This window comes from Callorhinchus milii, unplaced genomic scaffold (genome assembly GCF_018977255.1).
Source record: "Callorhinchus milii isolate IMCB2004 unplaced genomic scaffold, IMCB_Cmil_1.0 Scaffold19, whole genome shotgun sequence".
NCBI classification, from domain to species: domain Eukaryota; kingdom Metazoa; phylum Chordata; class Chondrichthyes; order Chimaeriformes; family Callorhinchidae; genus Callorhinchus; species Callorhinchus milii.
In genome coordinates this window covers 11,315,470-11,335,387 of record NW_024704760.1, presented here as the reverse complement: position 1 = coordinate 11,335,387, position 19,918 = coordinate 11,315,470, and the positions used below count along the sequence as shown (strand labels likewise).

The 19,918-nt window shown below is 45.9% G+C and overlaps 2 protein-coding genes across 3 annotated transcripts in view; both read left to right on the top strand.

Annotated features, from left to right (window-relative positions):
- LOC103183892 (peptidyl-prolyl cis-trans isomerase FKBP5) overlaps positions 1–10,639 on the top strand; it is a 41,710-nt gene extending 31,071 nt beyond the window's left edge. The window contains 5 exon segments of the mRNA XM_042342127.1: positions 375–458; positions 5,768–5,953; positions 9,698–9,815; positions 9,818–9,936; positions 10,211–10,639. Of these exon segments, the coding sequence (XP_042198061.1) occupies positions 375–458; positions 5,768–5,953; positions 9,698–9,815; positions 9,818–9,936; positions 10,211–10,309 (606 nt within the window). The 3' untranslated portion in view covers positions 10,310–10,639.
- Positions 10,640–10,976: 337 nt separating this feature from the next.
- LOC103183893 (tubby protein homolog) overlaps positions 10,977–19,918 on the top strand; it is a 47,044-nt gene continuing 38,102 nt past the window's right edge. The window contains exon 1 of one of the 2 annotated variants that reach the window (XM_007901638.2): positions 10,977–11,006. Coding sequence is in view for 1 of the 2 variants with exons in the window: in XM_007901636.2 (XP_007899827.2) it covers positions 12,416–12,453 (38 nt within the window). In the remaining variant the exon portion in view is untranslated. Of the gene's footprint in view, positions 11,007–12,390; positions 12,454–19,918 lie in introns of those variants that run through there. The other variant, XM_007901636.2, reaches the window with a different exon arrangement.

The window sequence follows — 19,918 nt, the reverse complement described above, 5'->3', positions numbered from 1 at the left end:
AACCTGCTTGTTAATCCTAGTTCCTTGCCTTAATCCCCCATCCTCCCTTTTATTGGGTCCTGAAGGAAGGAGCTGATTCCCTGCACCAGAAACATGTCTATGAGTGAGTCATGAATGAACCTAATGAGCACAGAGCAGTCAGCCGCGGGTCAAAGGCCATAAGTCTTATTAAGTCCATGACTCCATAAGTAAAGCAAAGCTGCTCAGTCTTGAACCAATTGTTACCCAATGCGTATCTGTATACAATGTCAGCAACTTCACTTAGGGGGGGAGAGGGGTGGTTTGCAGTGTAGAGCTGGTGGGGAGGGGGCGCGGGGCTGAGGGGCTAATTTGGGGATGAACCAGAACGACATCTCTCTTCATTTAACCACCAGGCCAAGGAATCCTGGGAAATGCACATTCAAGAGAAGCTCGACCGGGCAGCAACCGCGAAATTGAAGGGAACTTCGTATTATAAGGTGTGTGTGGGAGAGTGTGTGTGTGTGGGAGAGTGAGCATGTGTGACTATGTGTATGTGTGTGTGTGGGAGAGTGAGCGTCTGTGTCTATGTGTGTGTGTGTCTGTATGTGTGTGTGTGTGGGAGAGTGAGCGTGTGTGTCTATGTGTATGTGTGTGTGTGGGAGAGTGAGCGTGTGTGTGTATGTGTGTGTGTGTGTGTGTGTGTGTGGGAGAGTGAGCGTGTGTGTGTCTGTATGTGTGTGTGTGGGAGAGTGAGCGTGTGTGTGTCTGTATGTGTGTGTGTGGGAGAGTGAGCGTGTGTGTATGTGTGTGTGTGTATGTGTGTGTGTGTGGAGCAATAGGCACTGATCAGAGACATTCTCTTTGTCACCTCTCAGCTTAACTGATTGAAAATGGTTGCTCAGGAGCAGAGGTGAACGGACCAGACACCTCTGCTTCTGATGTTCAGGTGTTACTGTTCACGCCTCTGGGTCAGAGGTTGTGGGTTCGAGCCCCACATCAGGTGCTTTGAGCTCCCAGTCCAGGCTGACCCTCCAGTGTGGTGGAGCAATGTGTTGTTTGAGATGCCGTCCTTCGGGTAAACATTTAATTGAGGCCTATTCACTGTGCCCAGGCTAACTGCATTGCGAAAAGAACATGGAGTAGTGGGGCAAGGAGGTGAAGCTGGGATTTGAGGAGAGGGGTGGGGATGGGGTCTTGGTTGTTGCGAGAGGTGGGCCAGAGGGGGAGGAGTTCAGAGGACTCCAGGGCAGCGGAGAGGGATTGCGGGGAGATCTTCTACCATGGGTAGAAGATGGTGGTAGGTTTGGAGGCAGTGGGGAGAGGGATATAGGATTCGCTCCCTGAGCGAAATGAAATGGTGGTCAGAGATGGCCTTGTCAGTGATGGTGACATCCGAGACGCTGAGGCCCCAGGTGATCACCAGGTCGAGTGGGTGACCGTGAGTGTGGGTAGCAGAGTGGATGTGGAGGGAGAGGTTGAGAGGAGAGAGAAGTGTGAGGAGGTGGAGCAGGAGGGGGTGAAGTGGAGGTTGAAGTTGCCAAGGATGATGAGGCGGTTGGAGCAGAGGCAGAGGGAGGCGAGGAGGGTGGAGATGTCAGAGATGAAGGTGGAGGAGGATTTTTTTTTGGGGGGGGATAAATTAGGATAAGGTTTAGTGAGAGGTGGGAGGGATGGCAGAGGATAAGGTGTTCAAAAGAGGGGAATGAGCCAGCAGATTAGGGGGATAGGTCAAGTCCTGGAGTCCTGTAGCTCAGTGGTTAGAGCACTCGCTTTACAAGTGAGAGACCTGAGTTCAATTCCAGGCAGAGGGCGAAACCTTGGGCAAGTTTCCTTACTCCACACACCTAATAATAATCCCTCCAAAACCAAAAACAATAATAAATTGGTCATTTTTAATCTACGACTGTTTGTGGGACATTGCTGTGCGCAATTGGCTGCCGCGTTCGCCCACAAATATACAGTCAATTCACTTTACAGTGTGTTCTGTGAAGCACTTTGGGACGTCCTCCCGACGTGAAAAGCGCTATATCAAATGCAAGGATTATTATTATTATTATTAAGTGACACCCTGGTGATGAGGGCCACACCATTGCCACGACAATTGGGGCGTGGGGCATGATGGTAGTGTAGCCGGGTGGTGTGGCCTCAGTGAGGGAGAAGGTGTCACCTGGGATGATCCAGGTTTCAGTGAGTGCCATGATGTCAATGTTCTCATTGAGGATGAGTTCATTGATGGCCAGGGTCTTGTTGGAGATGAAGCGGACATTTTGAAGGCCAATACGGAGTGGACAGTTGGCAGGGGGATGTGTGGGATGGGAGGGGGTAGTGGAATGGTTGGGAGGGAGGGAGGGGATGCGAATGAGGGAGGAGAGATTAGCCCCCGGGGTCAGGGGCAGGGGTGGCTTGCGGCGGTAGTGGGGAATGGGGCAGTCGGTGTGGCTGCTGCTGGACAGCCAGCGCCGAGTGCCACGATGAGCCTGGCGGAGGATTCCCAGGCTAGAGCAGAGGGAAGCAGTGTGGGGGTTAAGCAGAGATAGGAGTTGGGGAGGGCGGGGAGAGAGCAGGACAGAGCGGCAGAGTTGCAGGGAAGGGGGCATTTTGAGGGAGGGCCAACTTGGGTTGGGGGCGGCAGCAATGATGCACACCCTGGTACAAGAGGCGGCGGGTTTAGTAGGAAATTATCAGCCTGCAGGAGGCTGGGGGGCGGCTAGGGTTGGCGCAGAGGGCGAAGGGTCCTCATTGTGGTTAGCAATGAGCAGCCTGACCCTGCAACAGGGGAGACAGACGGACAGACAGACAGACGGAGGGAGGGAGGGAGACACTGGTATAGACTATAGTGTACTGTACCTGCTACCAGGGATTAGAACCTGGCGGGTGGAAGTGAAGTCACGCAGAATGGTGGGAAAATCTCAAAGTCCAAAATGGAGGCTCCCCCTGACCCGGTGATGGCCACCGCTCGATCCCCACGACACCCCCCGCCCCACCTCAAGGTCCACGAGACCCCCGGCCCAGCCTGCAGCTACCGGCCACTGCCTCTGGCTAACGTCGGCCCCGATCCCCAGGAGACCAGCCCTGTGACTCCCTGCCGCTTCCTGGCTTACCTTCCGTGAGTCCCGCTCGGTTTATCTGGGTTTTCGAGGCTCTGCCGCTCGCTGGCTCACGACTGGCAAACTCTAAAATAATAATAATAATTCTTGCATTTGATATCGCGCCTTATCACGTCTTCGAGACGTCTCAAAGCGCTTCACAGAATATACTGTAAAATGTAGTGACTGTGTATTTGACTGTTAGTGGGACAATGCTGTGCACAATTGGCTGCCTCGTTTCACCCACAAAGTATGCAGTCAATTCACTTTACAGTATTTTCTGTGAAGCGCTTTGGGACGTCTCGAAGACATGATAAGGCGCTATATCAAATGCGAAGATTATTTTCATTATTTTGTGGGTGAAACGCGGCAGCTAATTGCGCACAGCAGTGTCCCACAAACAGTCGTGGATTGAGTGACCAAATTATTATTTTTTTCAATTTTTCTTTTTTTTTAAGGGATTATTTTCCCCGGAAAAGTGATCCGCCAATCGACTAACAACCGGGCTCCTACTTATTGTGCAGCAAGGAGACTTTAAAATGAAATATTTGAAAAAGAAAAAATATAAAAGCATGTGGGGAAAAGGTAGGGGAGTGGGACAGAGACCCACCACAGGTACGATGGGCCGAATGGCCTCCTTCTATGAGAAATGAAAGCACACAGCACTGCCCCCAGTCAGTGTAAACTTTCACCTTAAAGTTCTTGACGTGGGGCTTGAACGTGAGTGACTCAGCCCCAGGCTGACATTTACTTCCAAATTTTGGGGGGTACAAATCAAACCCCAAATTCACATGCCTCCAAACATAGCGCATGCACTCAACAACAACAAGATTCCATATATAGAGCGCCTTTCATGTCGGGAGGACGTCCCAAGGTGCTGTACAGTTGGGTCAGGACCCAAGCATTGGGGAGGAAATGGTCAGGGTGAGGGCAGGGAAGGGAGGGGGCGAGGAGGGGGGAAATGGTCAGGGGGGGGGAAGGGAGGGAGCGAGGAGGGGGTAGAGGGTCGAGAGGGGAGCTGAAGGCACAGTCAAAGAGAAAGGTCTTGAGACCGGCCTTGAAGGAGGAAAGGGAGAAGGCGGCGAAGGCTCTGGGGGATAGAGTTCCAGAGCCCCGAAGGCACTGGGGGATAGAGTTCCAGAGCCATTTGCCCCACTCTCTGGAACTCCATCCCTAATGGAGCCCCTTCATCTCAACCCTTTCTTCAAGGTTCGTCTCAAAACTTTACTGTATTCCCCTTTTCTCCCCCGCTCCCACTGCTCCTTGGCCCCACTCCTCCCGAATGTAACTCCCAGTTCGGGTGTTAACCCTCGATTGCCCAATGCCTCGGAACGTGAAAGGCGTCAAATAAATGCAAGTTGTTGAAGAAATAACCCACTGTTTTAGGGGAAATGTTCAGCTGTGCCCATATAATACAGTCACACTCGGATTCGTCTGGTAACTCAGGTGCAGCTACTTACCCACTTCACAGAACACTGATTCCTGAATGGGTTTTAACAAATCATTAAGGAGGACATTGATGTGCGCAGATTATCTGCTGCGTTTGCTACACTTTACAGTAAATTCCTGTGCAGGGGTTTGAATCCAGAACAAGGCGGCATAATCTTAAAATTAGAGCCAGGAGTGAAATTGGGCAGTTTTTTACCCAAAGGGCAGTGGCAATCGGGAACTCTCTATCCAAAAAGGCTGTGGATTAAGGCTGGATCCATTCACATCTTAAACACTGAGGTGGTTAGATATTTCTCAGGTCAGGGAATCAAGGGATATGCGGCAAAGGCAGGTAACTGGAGTTGAGGTACAGATCAGCCATAATCTTATAGAATGGCGGAACAGGCTTGAGGGGCTGAATGGCCTACTCCTGTTCTTTTGTTCCTATGAAAGGTACTATATCAAATGCAAAGATTCTTATTGTTATGAAAATCATTGTTTCTTCAATACAATTTTTTTGTGCCAATATTGCCTGGTGAGTTTGCAAGGTGAGCAGCAAGTGGAGGGGATTCACAAGGGAGCTGATAATAACAAAAGGGGAGAGAGATTTATACTTCCTGCACTGCCATTCCTCTCAGGGGTTTAAACTCAAATAATAATAAATAATAATAATATTTGCATTTGATGAATGTCGGGATGACAATGGACTGCAGTAGACGAGTTGGTAGCTCTTTCAAAGAGCTAGTACAAGCACCATGGGGCAAATGACCGACTTTTGTGCTGTAAGATTCAATGATTCTGGGAGGACGTTTCAAATCGCTTCCCAGGATTTACTGTACAGGTGACTGGATATTTTACAGCAGCTAATTTGCATTCATTAATGCCCCAAACCGAGTTTGTTAATCTGCTGATGGTAAAAGGAGGGTGTGTGTGAGTGGCAGAATGCTTTGAGTGGGCAATGAGGGATTATAATAATTTATTAATAATAATCTTTGCATTTGATGCACTGCCTTATCACATCTTCGAGTCGTCTAAAGGGCTTCAGAGAATATACTATAAAGTGAATTGACTATGTTTTGTGGGCAAAATGCAGCAGCCAATTATGCACAGTAGCGTCCCACAAACAGCCGTGGATTGACATCAAATATACAGTCAATTCACTTTACAGTATATTCTGTGAAGAGCTTTGAGACGTCTTGAAGATATGATCAGGCGCTATATCAAATGCAAGGATTATTATCAGTCTTTGTAAATGTTCCCAATTCCTGGATTTATTTCTCCTCTTGTCCCAGGCTGGAAAGTACATCCAGGCTGTGATCCAGTACAGGAAGATCGTAATGTGGTTGGAGCAGGAGTATTGTTTAGCACAGGAAGACAGACAGTATACCAGAGCTCTGCTTCTGCCTGGACATCTCAACATGGCCATGTGCTATTTAAAACTGAACGAACACTTGAAAGCAGTAGAGAGCTGTAACAAGGTCAGAATGGTAACATCAAACCTTCCTCCACTGTACAGCATTATGTTTGCTATTTTATTGGGAACCAGCGCTTTGGGACCTCCTCCTGACGTGAAAGGCACTATACAAATGTAATTTTGTTATTGTTGTTGTTGTTGTAACATTATTACAATAATAATCCTAGTATTTTTGATATAGAACATTATCACAATGTCAAGATGTCTCAAAGCGCTCCATGGGATTTTACTGTAAAGCGCAGTGTCTATTTTGTATGTAATAGTGGGAGTGAATTTACACACACACACAGCTACATCCCGCAAACAGTCAATAAGTGAATGGCAAATTATATCTGAGGAATTGTAGAGTCCTGTAGTGTATTGGCTGGAGCACTTATCTCGCAGCGAGAGGACCTGGCTTTGAATCCTGGGCAGGGTGAAACGTTAGGCAACTTTCCTTAGTCCACACACCTCTGTTTAGTCAATTGGCGGATTGCTTTTCCGGGGGTAATAAAAAAAATTTGGTCACTCAATCCATGACTGTTTGGATTGGTTGCTGTACTTTGCCCACAAAATATACAGACAATTCACCTTACACTATATTCTGTGAAGCGCTTTGAGATGTCTCGAAGACGTGATAAGTCACTGTTATTATTTATTCTCCCTCTAAGTCTCATCAGACAATGTAAGATATTTTTTACTAGCCATCCATTGATCTGGGTCTTACACAGAGATACCAGCACAGGCGTGAAGGCCTGAATGGTGAATGGCCCCTGTGCTTGAACTCTGTGGGGAATTATGTGGGTTTTGTGTGCCGTGTTATAGAAAAGCCCTAAATCTTACTGTATACATCCCAGTCTCACCCATGGTGTATTATATTGGTATTGTATTATATTATATCATACTAGCTGTACCTGTTGCTTGTCACCAGTTTCATTTAATTGGTCTGTCTATCCCCTGGTATTTTTATTTGTCTTTGAAAGGCTTGATCTTCGCTTCTTCAGCATCTTTATCGCTTAAGAAAATGTGCTATTGAACTTGTTAGCATCCCTTGTTCACATATTTGCAAACATATCCTTTTTTGGAAGACTCCTGCTGGTAAGGACTTCTGTGGGAGAACTCATGTTGGGAGGACTCCTTGTTGCAATCCATACATATGTGATGAGCTTGTTTAGGTCACAACAGGAGATCTCCAAAATAAATTTATGCCCATGACACTCCCCCATGCAAGAACATTCCAATGAGGTATATATCATGACTCTACGTCAATGATTATTGCATTCTTAGCGGAAAGACACACAGTCATTTTGTCTTTATTAGTATAGATTATATGATATTTTATCATTATATTGTATTTGATTATTGTATTATTATTGTTCTTTTTTATTACTTTGTATTATTACCTCTCTGGAGGCTCTCACACACTGTGTAGGATATAGAATGAGCAGAGAGAGAGTTAAGATTGGTTTTAGATCCTAAGCAAAGGGAATCCAATGGAATCATTCAGCATTATGATCTCTCAGAGGGTAAACATAACAATATAATAATAATCCTTGCATTTGATGTAGCGCTTTTCACGTCTTCCAGACGTCTCAAAGCGCTTCAGAGAATATACTGTAAAGTGAATTGACTGTATTTTTTTGTGGGCGAAACACGGCAGCCAATTGCGCACAGCAGTGTCCCACAAACAGTCGTGGATTCAAAGTGACCAATTTATTTTTTTTGGTTTTGGAGGGATTATTATTACATGTCTGATTATTTCCCACTGCTCGGTGACTCTGTAAAGGAGCTTAAAGGAGAGGTTCCAACACATTTGTCCACTCAGTGTACACCGGCCAGCTTCATTTTTCCTGCCCGCCCCATCACCCCTACATCCCCAGCCATTCTGTCCCCTCTGTGGAACTCCATCTGACTTGAGCGCTTAGAGACACTATATAAATATAAATGCAGGTTATTGTTGACGACCTCTGCCTCTCCCTCCCATTAAAGCCTGCCTTAAACTCGACTCTTCAATGGCACTTTTGATCATCTCACCCCACCCTCCCTCCTTCCACATGCTATCCTGCTCAGTTCTAAGGTTCCCAGCTCGCTATTTGAAATGCTTTGAGCACTCCTCCTGACATGAAAAGAGCTGTATAAAATGTAAATGCTGTTGTATAAAGGGCCTTTTGTGCTGTGATAAGTTTCGGTTTCCACTTTTGAAAAGGAATTTGAAGAACGACAAAGTGGTAAGTGGTAGATTTACGGGAATTAGAGCAGATAGCTCCAGGGAGGTAGAGCTCAGATGGCACAGGGATGAGAAACCTTCACCTCTTCTGAACTTTCTAGAGAGGCATTGCACACAGAGGTGTATCTGTGTGGCACAGTGAAGTCCTGCACTCAGTGGTTAAAGCACTCGCCTCGCACGTAAGAGACCCGGGTTAAATTCCTGGCAGGGCGAAACGTTGGGCAAGTTTTCTCATCCACACATCTCTGTTTACCGAGCAGTAAATAGGAGTCCAGTTGTTAGTCAATTGGCGGATTGCTTTTCTGGGGGTAATAATTCCTTCAAAAAAATAAAAATAATAATAAATTCATCACTCAGTCCACGACCGTAGAACGATGTTTGCCTATGGACAGATTTACACAGACTATACAGCACAGAAACAGGCCATTTGGCCCAACCAGTCCGTGCCAGTGTTTATACTCCATACAGGTCTCCACCCATCCCTTACTCCCTCCCAAACCCTCTTTTCCCCTCTCCCTCATGTGAAGGTCTAGCTGCCTGTTAAATGCATCTGGAATGTGTCCCAGCAAGTGCTTTGGGAACTACCCTGAGTGAGGGGTGCTGTATAAATACACGTTGTTGCTGTGGAGTCCTGTAGCTCAGGGTTAGACCACTCGCTTTGCAAGTGAGAGACTTGGGTTCAATTCCCGGCAGGGTGAAACCTTGGGCAAGCTTCCTTACTCCACATGCCTGATAATAATCCCTCAAGAAAAAAAAATAATAATAATTTGGTCACTCAATCCACGGCTGTTTGTGGGACTCTGCTGTATGCAATTGGCTGCCACATTTCGCCCACAAATATACAGTCAATTCACTTTACAGTCTATTCTATGAAGCGCTTTGAGACGTCGAGAAGATGTGAAAAGTGCTATATCAAATGCAAGGATTATTGTATCTATACTATCTGATTCAACCACTGCTTCAGGCAGTGAGTTCCACATTCTCACTATCCTCTACGTGAATACATTCCTCCTAAATTCTCTTTTAGATGCCTTAGTCCCCTGCCTTACCTCCTTCAAGGCCAGTCTCAAGACCCTCCTCTCCTACCTCTACCCTCTTTACCCTCCATCTCTCCTGATCCCACCATCCAGCTTGAGTCTATATCCTTGACCATCCGGCACCTTGGGACATCCCCCCGACGTGAAAGACCTTGTGTAAATGTAATTTCTTGTTGTTGTTGTCCCCCATCTGAAGCGTGTGTGATGTGTAATAAGGAAGATAAATTAGCTCAGAGGCTCTGGAACTCCCTTCCTCACTCCCTTCGCCTCGCCCCCTCTCTTCCTATTTTCAGGTCTCGGCTGAAAACCTTTCTTTTTGATCGTGCCTTTGGTCACCTTCCCCCCCCCCCCCCTCCCCCCGGCTCCTCCCCCTCCCCCTGGTTCGTCCCCGGGATCTGTTACTGTGAAGTACTCTGAGATACCGTCCGGTGTGGAGGGCACTGTATAAATCTAAGTTGTTGTTGTAAATTAGGAATTATTTTGTGATGCAACTTGTTGTTTGCAGGCATTGGAGATGGATGGATCCAATGAGAAGGGACTTTACCGGCGAGGAGAGGCCAGGCTGCACATTAATGAGTTTGATCTGGCAAAGGCCGATTTCCAGAGAGTCATTCAAGTCAACCCCACAACAGGGCCGCCCGCACTCAGCTCCTCCTGTGTCAGCGCAGGCTGAAGGCTCACCACGAGAGAAACCGCAAGATTTACGCCAACATGTTCCAGAAGTTTGCAGAGAGAGATCAGCAGGTGAGAGGGGGAGGGCAGAGGGAAGGACAGTCACCCAGGCCTACCCTGGTCACACCCAGGCTAGTGAAAGCCTCCATAGCGCCTTTGTGGTCATTTTGTGGGACGTTGCTGTGTGCATTTGGTTGCTGTATTTCACCCACAAAATCCACAGTCACTCCACTTTACAGTATATTCTGTGAAGCGCTTTGAGACGTCTCAAAGACATGATAAGGCACTGTATCAAATGCAAGGATTATTATCATTAACATTCCTAATCCCAACTCGTGTCTTGCAGGCAGAAGCCGGCAATTCGTCACGACACAAAAGCAGCAATGCTCCTGAGCAGTTGGAAGATGGTTCACCGAGGGAAAAGAAAGCCAGAGAGGCCGAGTGAAGATGGCCTGGGTCAGTGTGAAGGGTTTAATGGCTGGGACTGGAGCCAGGTACAGCACACAGATGCACTTTGGAGACCAATAAAGTGTCTGAATATTGTCTGCCAGAGACAGGTGGAAAGAAACCAATTATTATACTCAGTGATCTCTAAACGCACGGAGTGGGGGTGTGTGGCGTGTCGATCCCAGATGGGAATTTGAAGCTCCGTGAGGGGTCGGAGTCAAACAGTTCAGCATTGTTACTGCTACTCGAGGCTGCTTGACCTTGACTGAAATGTTACCTACTGAAAGCATTCCAGAGTCTGACAAAAATAAACTTTACAATCCTCTTATCCTGCTTTTGACTTTGTCCCTGAACAAACAGTGCCGAAAGCCTGGTGTTTATCGCTTTCAGGAATGATCTTGAACTATCCCTCCCCACACACACTCCTACCAATACTGGCCAGAACCCAATTCCCCCACACACACACACACGCGCGTGGACCCACATACACACTCACTGACCGGTACAGACAGTCACTGATCAGTCACCCACCCCCACACACACACCAATCACGCACAGCAGTGCCCCACAAACAGCCGTGGATTGGGTAACCACATTATTTTGAAGGGATTATTACCCCCTGGAAAAGCGATCCGCTAATCGACTAATAACTGGGTTCCTATTTACTGCTAGGGAATCAAACTCTTGTTTGCAAGGTGAGTGCTCTGGTCACTTGAGCTACAGGACGCCATATAATAACGGAGGCAGTTACAGTGGGGCCGCTGGTCAGCACAGCCGGGGAGGGGGAGTGGGGGTCAAAGTCTTGGTGTCAAGATGCTGTGTGCAGGTAACGCCCGGTCAGGGCTGGAGGGACCTCACTACCCTGCAGGCTCCTCAGGTGAACGTAGTGTCTTTAAGTCACTACCCTGCATGAGGGCATCCTGTATAAATGAAAGTTGTTGTTGTCTGTTGCATCATTACACCAATGCAATACAATGTAGTGTACTGGGGGAAAACAGAAAAATAGACCCATAGAATTTACAGCACAGAACGAGGCCATTCAGCCCATCAAGTCTATACTGCAACCAGTCCCGCTATTGGATATTTATACTCTCATCCTGATTCCCTGCTCTTTCCCATAGCCTTCTTGTTATCCTCTTCAAGTACTTCACCAACCAACGTTACATGTCCTGGTCTTGGGGTGCTGGAGTCTGCCTATGCTCTCGTCTACATGGTACATTGGGAGCCTTTCTCTCTTCTTCCTGCCCCGAGTTTCTGATCTCAGTTGTGCCATCCCTGGTGTGTGGAGATCCATTGCTAGGAGCTAGGATTGGTTCTGTCCGTACCTGCTCTCTCTCACCTGAAGAATGATAATAATGTAATCTTAATCCCTGTATTAGATAACGTGCCTTTCACCTGGCGAGGATATCTCAGAGCACCTCACAGGATTTACTGTAGAGTGCAGCGACTATAATTGTGGAGAACAATAAGGACACAGAAGGTTTCTGTTAGGTCCCTGAGGAATCCGAGCACAGTCTTATCACTGATGCCTTTATTCTGCAGTTTTGTTCTGTGTTTGTTGTGTTTTTTGAATCTCCGCTGAATCGACATGGATCAGCAGGAATCGGCGGGAATGGGTTGTGGTCACACAGCCAGCATGTCTCCCTGACCCTCAACCCAGTCACCCCAACTCCATTCGTTGGTTAGATAAAAGAGTGGATCAAATGGGCAAACAGCCATCATGTCACTCATTCGTCCTTCAGATGAGATGTTAAACCAGCACCAGAAGCAGAAAATGTCATTTGTTTCAAGAACAAATTAGAGAGATTTCTGCTGGAAAACAATATCCGGGGATACGGCATATAGTTTGGGACACAACATGTCAAGCGACTGCCAGGATGGTGGAAGGTGAACTCGATGGACCTCGGTCTTTTGCCAGCAAATTCTTATGTTCTTGTTTTCTAAAGCAAGGTCCGTTCTGCCTGTTCAGGTGGACATTAAAGATCCCATGGTGCTATTCAAAAAGAGAAATAATGTTTCTCTCTCCCGGTCTCTTGGCTAATAAGCCCCCAAATAAAATAGGTCATTTGTTTCATGGCTGATTGCGGAACATTGCTATGTGGAAATGACTGCCGCATTTGCCTTTGGTTCCTACACTCTGCAGTAAGTATTGTGAAATCTGTTGAGACAATTTGATGATGTCTTAAGGCGATATATATCAAATGTTTGGTTATTATTGCGACACTTGGATGTTTTAAAGGACCTCAGCTCCCTTCTGCATGTATGTGTGTGTATGTGTGTGCCTTCACCTTCCTCTCTCTGTCTCGCTCTCCTCTATCTGTCTTTATTTCTCTCTGTCTTGGTATATCTGTGCTGGTGTGTTTTCTATCTAGGTTTATCTCTCTTGGCCTCTCTCCGTTTCTTTCTTAGCGCTTCAAGACTCTTACCCCGCACATGAGAAAGGGGTGATATAAACGGAAGGGTGGCTGTTGTTGTTTCATTGGAGGTCTCTTTATTTCTTTCTGTTTCACTCTCTGTTTGTCCGTCTGTCTCTCTCTGACTCTCATCCAGGACTGTGATGAACGAAGGGCTGCAGGCGGTTCCTCTGGCTGATGTACAAGTGGTTTCTGTCTTGTCACTGAGAGAATGGATCTGACTTTGCAAGGAATTAATCATATTCATGTCAGTGGACCTGGAGAGTCTGACTGATGCTTGAGTAATTCTGGGGAAAGGATTTGCTTTCATACTGCTGTTTTACAAAGATATTCTGGGATTATTATATTTTAAAATTGTTCCAACTCTCCCTGAAGATATTTAATCAAATCCGGGGTTGACTACGCCAAATCCCTGCTCGCTGGATTTCCCAACTATTCCCTCCACAAGCTGCAGATCATTCAGAACTCTGTAGCTCGTGACCTCTCAGGGCTCTGTGAGCCTATTCCCCCCTATCCTTGTCTGGCTCCCCATCCCCCAGAGTATAGTGTTCAAGATCCTCGTCCTTTTAAATCCCTCCACGGTCTTGCCCTACCTCTATAACCTTCTAAAATCCTATCAACCTGCCCGCTTCCTCCGCTTGGCAGACACTGACCTCCTTCAAGTCCCCTGCCCTGCCTACCACACCAATAGTGGTCAGGCCTTTAGATTTTCTGCCCCCACCCTTCAGAACTCCATCCTGAAGTCCCTTTGCCTGCCCCCTGCTTGCCTCCTTTAAGGCCCATCTCAAGACGTTCCTCTTTGATCGCGCCTTTGACCATCCTCCTACCCCGACCCCTCCTCGCTCTCAGCGTTTATAATATTATTAATCCTTGCATTTGATACAGCCCTCATCACCTTTTTCAGACGTCTCAAAGCGCTTCACAAAATATAGTGTAAAGTGAATTGACTGTATATTTTATAGCCTTGAATCCAACCTCCAGCTCAGGTGCAAACACTCGACTGCCCAGCGCCCTGGGACGTCCTCCCATCATGAAAAGAACTGCACAAACACAATTTGCTATTGTTGGTATTGAGATGACAAAGGGCTGGCAGTGTCCGGTGCTCATTCCAGCTGACTGAACATGTTCTGCCGTTGTTTTCACTTGCAATGTTTTCCTTAACCGAAGTCCAGGACACTGTGTTCCGAGTGTCGACAGAGAGAGCATTGTATCACTTGTTGTGCAATTTCCTCCTGCTACAAAACCAACTTCCTCTTTTGTTATTTTATTCATGTTCGAAAACCAGAGCAGCCTCGGGCTGCCTCAGCCTCGATTCTCGTTTGAGTCAAAGAAATCTCACAAGCTGTAGGAAGCTTATAATAATAATAATCCTTGCATTTGATATAGCGTCTTATCACGTCTTTGAGACGTCTCAAAGCGCTTCACAGAATATATAGTAAAGTGAATTGACTGTATATTTTGTGGGTGAAACACGGCAGCCAATTGCGCACAGCAGTGTCCCACAAAATGTCATGGATTGAGTGACCAAATTATTATTATTTTATTTTGGAAGGAAATACTACCCCCAGAAAAGCAATCCGCCAAACGATTAACAAACGGGTTCCCATTTACTGTTAGTTATAATAATAATGCTTGTATTTGATACAGCGCCTTATCAAATCTTTGAGACGTCTCAAAGCGCTTCACAGAATATACTGCAAAGTGAATTGATTGCATATTTTGTAGGTGAAACGCAGCAGCCAATTGCGCACAGCAGCGTCCCACAGACAGTCGTGGATTGAGTGATCCAAATTTAAAAAAAAATTTAAGGATTATTTTTGAAGGGATTATTAACCCCGGAAAAGTGATCCGTCAGCCGACCAACAACTGGGTTTCTGCTTACCCCCTAGGTAACCAGAGGCGTGTGGAGTAAGGAAACTCGCCTCAGGTTTTGGCCCCGCCTGGGAATTGAACCCAGATCCTCCCACTTGTGAGGCGAGTGCTCTAACCACTACACCGCAGGCCTCCACAAAGCTTAGGACTGAACTGAATCTGGCCAGAGCTGTGAAAAGCAAAAGTTAGTAGTTCCTATAAACTGTCTCATTGTTTCATCTCCTCCTGTTCCCAATTAGGCCAATTACATAACTACCCCAATTATGCCGTCTGCTGTTTCAATCAGCTCTGAATCCAGAGCATCCGGGTGCGCTATTACCAGAATCTGACCATAAAACCAAACCAGCCTCAATAATCACATCACCATCTCCTCTCAACAGCATCTCTCCTGCCAAATCCCATTATGTATTGTCATTGTTTATTTACGTAACCAAAGTGCAGTTAAAACTACACAAAATCCATGCCAAAAGGTTGAAACCTGATCTAACTCTCAAATTACTATAGGAATCTCACAAATGGACTCTGCTCCGTATCTCAGTGGAGGTTCCTTGTCTTTGGCCTGGCCATGTCTTGTGCTGGTAGTTAGATTTGTTTCAGAGGCTGGGTGGCCCAATGTATTCGGTCTTTCAAACTAGGCTGATCCTCTTATTATCAGATCTATTGTAACACATGTTTGGGACATTCTTCTCATCTACCCAGTTGCTTAATGTTCACAGTGGAAAACTCCTCATAAGTCAGTGTGAAATCGGCATCACCTCTGAGTCAGAAGACTGTGAGTTCAAGCCCCTTCAGAAAAGGCATCAGTCCCTTCAGTTAGACAGTTACTTCATTGTAGATTACTCCATCTACATAACTTACACCTATCTATTATCTGTAGCTCATGACTTGTCCTGCACTAGGCTCCGTGAGTCTATCACCTCCATCCTTCCTGGCTCCGCTGGCTCTCTATCCCCAGAGCATAGAGTACAAGGTCCTTGTCCTTACCTTTAAATCCCTTCCCACGCACCCCAAGATCCCCAACGCCCCCCCCCCCCCCCCCCCCCCCCCCCCCCACACACACATATTTTTGTAATTGGAAGGATCCCTAAAAAAAGGAAAAAGCTGTAAATCATGGACAAGTTAATGAACAGCAGGATCTATCCCCCTCACAGAAAAAGCATCAGTCTCTTTATTGAGACAGTTACTTTATTATTCAATCAACATGACTGGCACCCATCTAATATCAGAGCTATGATGGACTGTCAATCTGCTGTATAAATACTGTATGACCCAGCCTTTCAGGACCCATTGTAGGTGAGATGTGGCTTTATATACACATCGAGTTGTTCTGTTCAACTGATCCACTTGGACTCCATGATTCCTCAATATAACCCAGGATAACACTTCGCAACATCTATAACAATAATAATAATCCTCACATTTGGTACAGTGCCTTATCACGCCGCTGAGACACCTCAAAGCGCTTCACGGCATACACTGCAAAATAGATTGACTGTATTTTGTGGGCAAAACGTGGCAGCCATTTTGCACACAGCAGTGTACCACAAACAGTCACGGAGGGAGCGAGCGAACAATTTTTTTAGTTTGCCGGATTGTGGGCCAGGACACCGGGTGAGAGAATCTTCTCTTTGCCAATAGCGTTGCGGGATTTTTAACACCCACCAGAACTGGCAGACAGGGCCTCGGGTTTAACATCTCATCTGAAACACGGCACCTCCAGCCCTACATTGGAGCGTCAGCTTAGACAATGTGATTCCAAGACCTGATGTGGGGCTTGAACCCACAAACTTCTGACTCAGAGGCGAGAGCTCTACCAATGTGACTCTATCCAAAACTGTTGGTGGGATGCTGCTGTGCGCAATTTGCTCATAAAATACATAGTGAATTCACTTTAAAACGTATCCTGTGAAGCGCTTTGAGACGTCTCAACGACATGATAAGGTGCCACATCAAATGCAAGGATTATTATTACTCTAGTCTATTACTATTATAACTTAGTCAGATTGACATTCCCGACATCTGAGCACTGGATTCTTACAACAGCTCCCAAGGGACCAGGTGCAAACCAAACAGAGCGAAGAACAAAACTAGGAGCAACATGAATCCTGAGCACTTGTCGTCTTGTGTTTCTGTTTGGGTGAAATGTCCTGTTTTTATGTGTTCCACTGAGGGTTTATGATCCACATGTTAGAGAGTGGTTTAAGTTGCAATTGTTTACCAGTCACAGCTCTGCTGTGGAGTGGTGCGAAAGGGTAGCCCTTTCCCTTTGGCTGAACTTGCTTTAAAACACGGCAGCCCATTGCGCCCAGCAGTGTCCCACAGACAGTCGTGGAGTGAGTGACCAAATTTGTTTTTACCAGGTTATTGCCTCTGAAAAGCAATCTGTCAATGGACTAACAACAGGGTTCCTACTTATGGTTGTTTGTGTCACAGTGCTGTGCTTGCAAATTGACTGCGGTGCTCCCATACAAATACGCAGTCACTACACTGAACTGCAGTGATCTATGAGACGTGTCAACGCTGTACCAAGTGGGAGTAATTATTGTTGTGAATAAAGTGTTTGAGGTTTCATCCCACGCACACAGGCTATCCTGTCTTCAGAAGCCAATTGGCCGGACACCAAGTCTAACCGTGGATTCCATCAGATTGCGGATTCTTGTAGAAATCGATACAGAGTGACCTGGAGAGGGACCAGGTGGAACAGCCCGCAAAGCTCGCTCCAGCAACAGGCTCTGCAGTTTGTTGCCAGGACTGCTTCCTGGAAATCTATTAGCATCTGACGTCCTGTACCTTGGCACCATATGCTTGGCAGGAGCCTTGCACAAGGCCAGCATCTATAGCTGTGACCTTGGTTCGAGCCAAACTGGATGTCATCCAAGTTAAGAGAACAGGGTACTGAACTCCAGCAGGTCTCTGCGTACTGAAACCATTAACTTAAGCTTGTCACTCATTGCTGTATCTTTGACCGCATGGAAATCAAAATAACCGGTGGCCTCAAATCCTTCATTGCTTTCAGGCTGAAGACCATTGCTTTAAACTTTTTTAAGAATTTGCAGAATGTTGAAACTTCACTCTTCAGTTTTAGTCTAAATCATTAGGCAATATCCATAGTGTGTGGGTTTTGTCGGGGGTGACGTCAAAGGTCCCACCTGGATGACGATGGATGTGAATGATCCTGTGGCATGATTGGAAAAGAGAAGCGGGTTTCTCCCTGCGTCGGGCTGACATTCCCGCAGATAACATATTTTTTCATCACGTGGAGTCCTGTAGTTTATTGGTTAGAGAGCTCGCCTCAGAAGCGAGAAGACCTGGTTTTGATGTCCGAGCAGGGCAAAACCTTAGGAAAGTTTTCTTACTCGACACAACTCTTTATCTAACAGTAAGTAGGATTGTTAGTCGATTGGTGAATTGTTTTCCAAGGGTAATAATCCCTTAAAAAATAATAATAATAATGTGGTCACTCAATCCACGACTGTTTGTGGGGCACTGCTGTGCGCAATTGGCTGCCATGTTTCACCCACAAATACAAATATACAGTGAATTCACTTTACAGTATATTCTGTGAAGCGCTTTGAGACATCGTAATGACGTGATAAGGCGCTATATCAAAAATAATAATACTTGCATTTGATATAGTGCCTTATTGCGTCGATGAGACTTCTCAAAGTGCTTCACAGAATATATTGTGAAGTAGACTGACTGTGTATTTTGTGGGAGAAACGCGGTAATCAATTGCGAACAGCAGGATTATTATTATTAGCTGTTTGTAGTAGTATTTAAATTGAGCTGCCGATACACAGTTGGTCTACAAATACACAGTCGCTATACTTGACAGCAATTCCCTGTGAAGCACTTTGAGATGTGTTTCATTTAATGATAAAAAAAGAATAATACTTGCATTTATAGAGCGCCTATTATGTTGAGCAAAGTACTTCACAAAGTCTCTACAAAGTGTAGTGACTGTATATACCTAGTTGTTATTTTATTATGACTTCTATAAACCGGTCTATCAGCTCACAACAGACTCACTGATACTTGCTGAATGTTGTGAAAGGTTAGGATTGCTCGAGGAATTTTACATTAAACCTGAATGACAAATTAATCCGGGGGATCAGGTTACAAATGAAACTGTAATAACCAGATCCCTAACTCCCACTTGAGAATGCAGACAGGACCTTAATTTAAGGTGTCTCAGCAACAGCATATCAAAGGCAAGAATTATAATAATAAAATAATGATAATAATTCTTGTATTTGATATAGCGCCTTATCACGTCTTCGAGTCGTCTCAAAGCGCTTCACAGACTATATGGTAAAGCGAATTGACTGTGTTTTGTGGTCGAAAAGCCTGATTGAAGTGAAGCTTCAGCAATAATATACAGTACAAATCCCGCCTAAAGACCTTCCTTTTTGATTGTGCTTACGGTCGCCTCCCCACTCCCTCTCCCCCGGCTCAGGGTCAGACTCCGCCACTGTCAAGCACTCCAGGACACTACCCAACTTGAAGGGCGCTATATAAATACAGGTTGTTGTTGTTAAATTGAGAATTCCTTGTCAACCAGCTCCCCTTGTTGGGCAAAGTTGCAAATGACACGTTATGTTTATTATCGCTGCAGATAGACAGACCCAATTTTATAATCTGTTGAAGTTTTTGTTCATTCCAAATTGACTTTCTTCACTCTTTTTCACTTTTAGGACTTCAGCTACAGTAATATTTTGCAGGTGCGCTGTATGTTAGGCCAGGTTTGCACACTGGGGGGAGATCAGGAGATATAAGATAATTCTTACACTGGAGACAAAAATGTCTCGCAGCGCTTCATCGGGAAATGCCATCAAGTGCAGTGACTGTGTCTTTTGCAGACAAACGCAGCAGCCAATTTGCGCACTGCTGCTCTGTGTGAAGCGTGCTGTTTAAATTTTGTTGTTGTTGTTGACCTGGCTGTTTTAAGAGGAACTCAAACTTGTTAAGGACTCGAACCGATTGTTGGCATCAAGGAAAATAGAGAAATTCTCTGACTCTAATCCATCTCAGGCCCTTCACTGATCTTTCTCCAATTAGCTGTCCCTCAGAAATTCCTTACTGGCACAATTCCAATCCGCTGTGTGAGCTATTCCACAGATTTGCCGTTCACTGTAAACAGTAATTAAATCTGAAAGCTTTGGAAACGTCAAATCGTCTCAGAGTGCTTCGAGAGAGAATTTCTTTCAAGTGTAGTGATTGAATCTTTGGCCTACTGTCTCCGGCGGGTGTTATGGGACGTGACCATTCAGTGACACTTGAAATTCCATCTTGTCTTTGCCTGTGAGGCCATTTTATCTTAA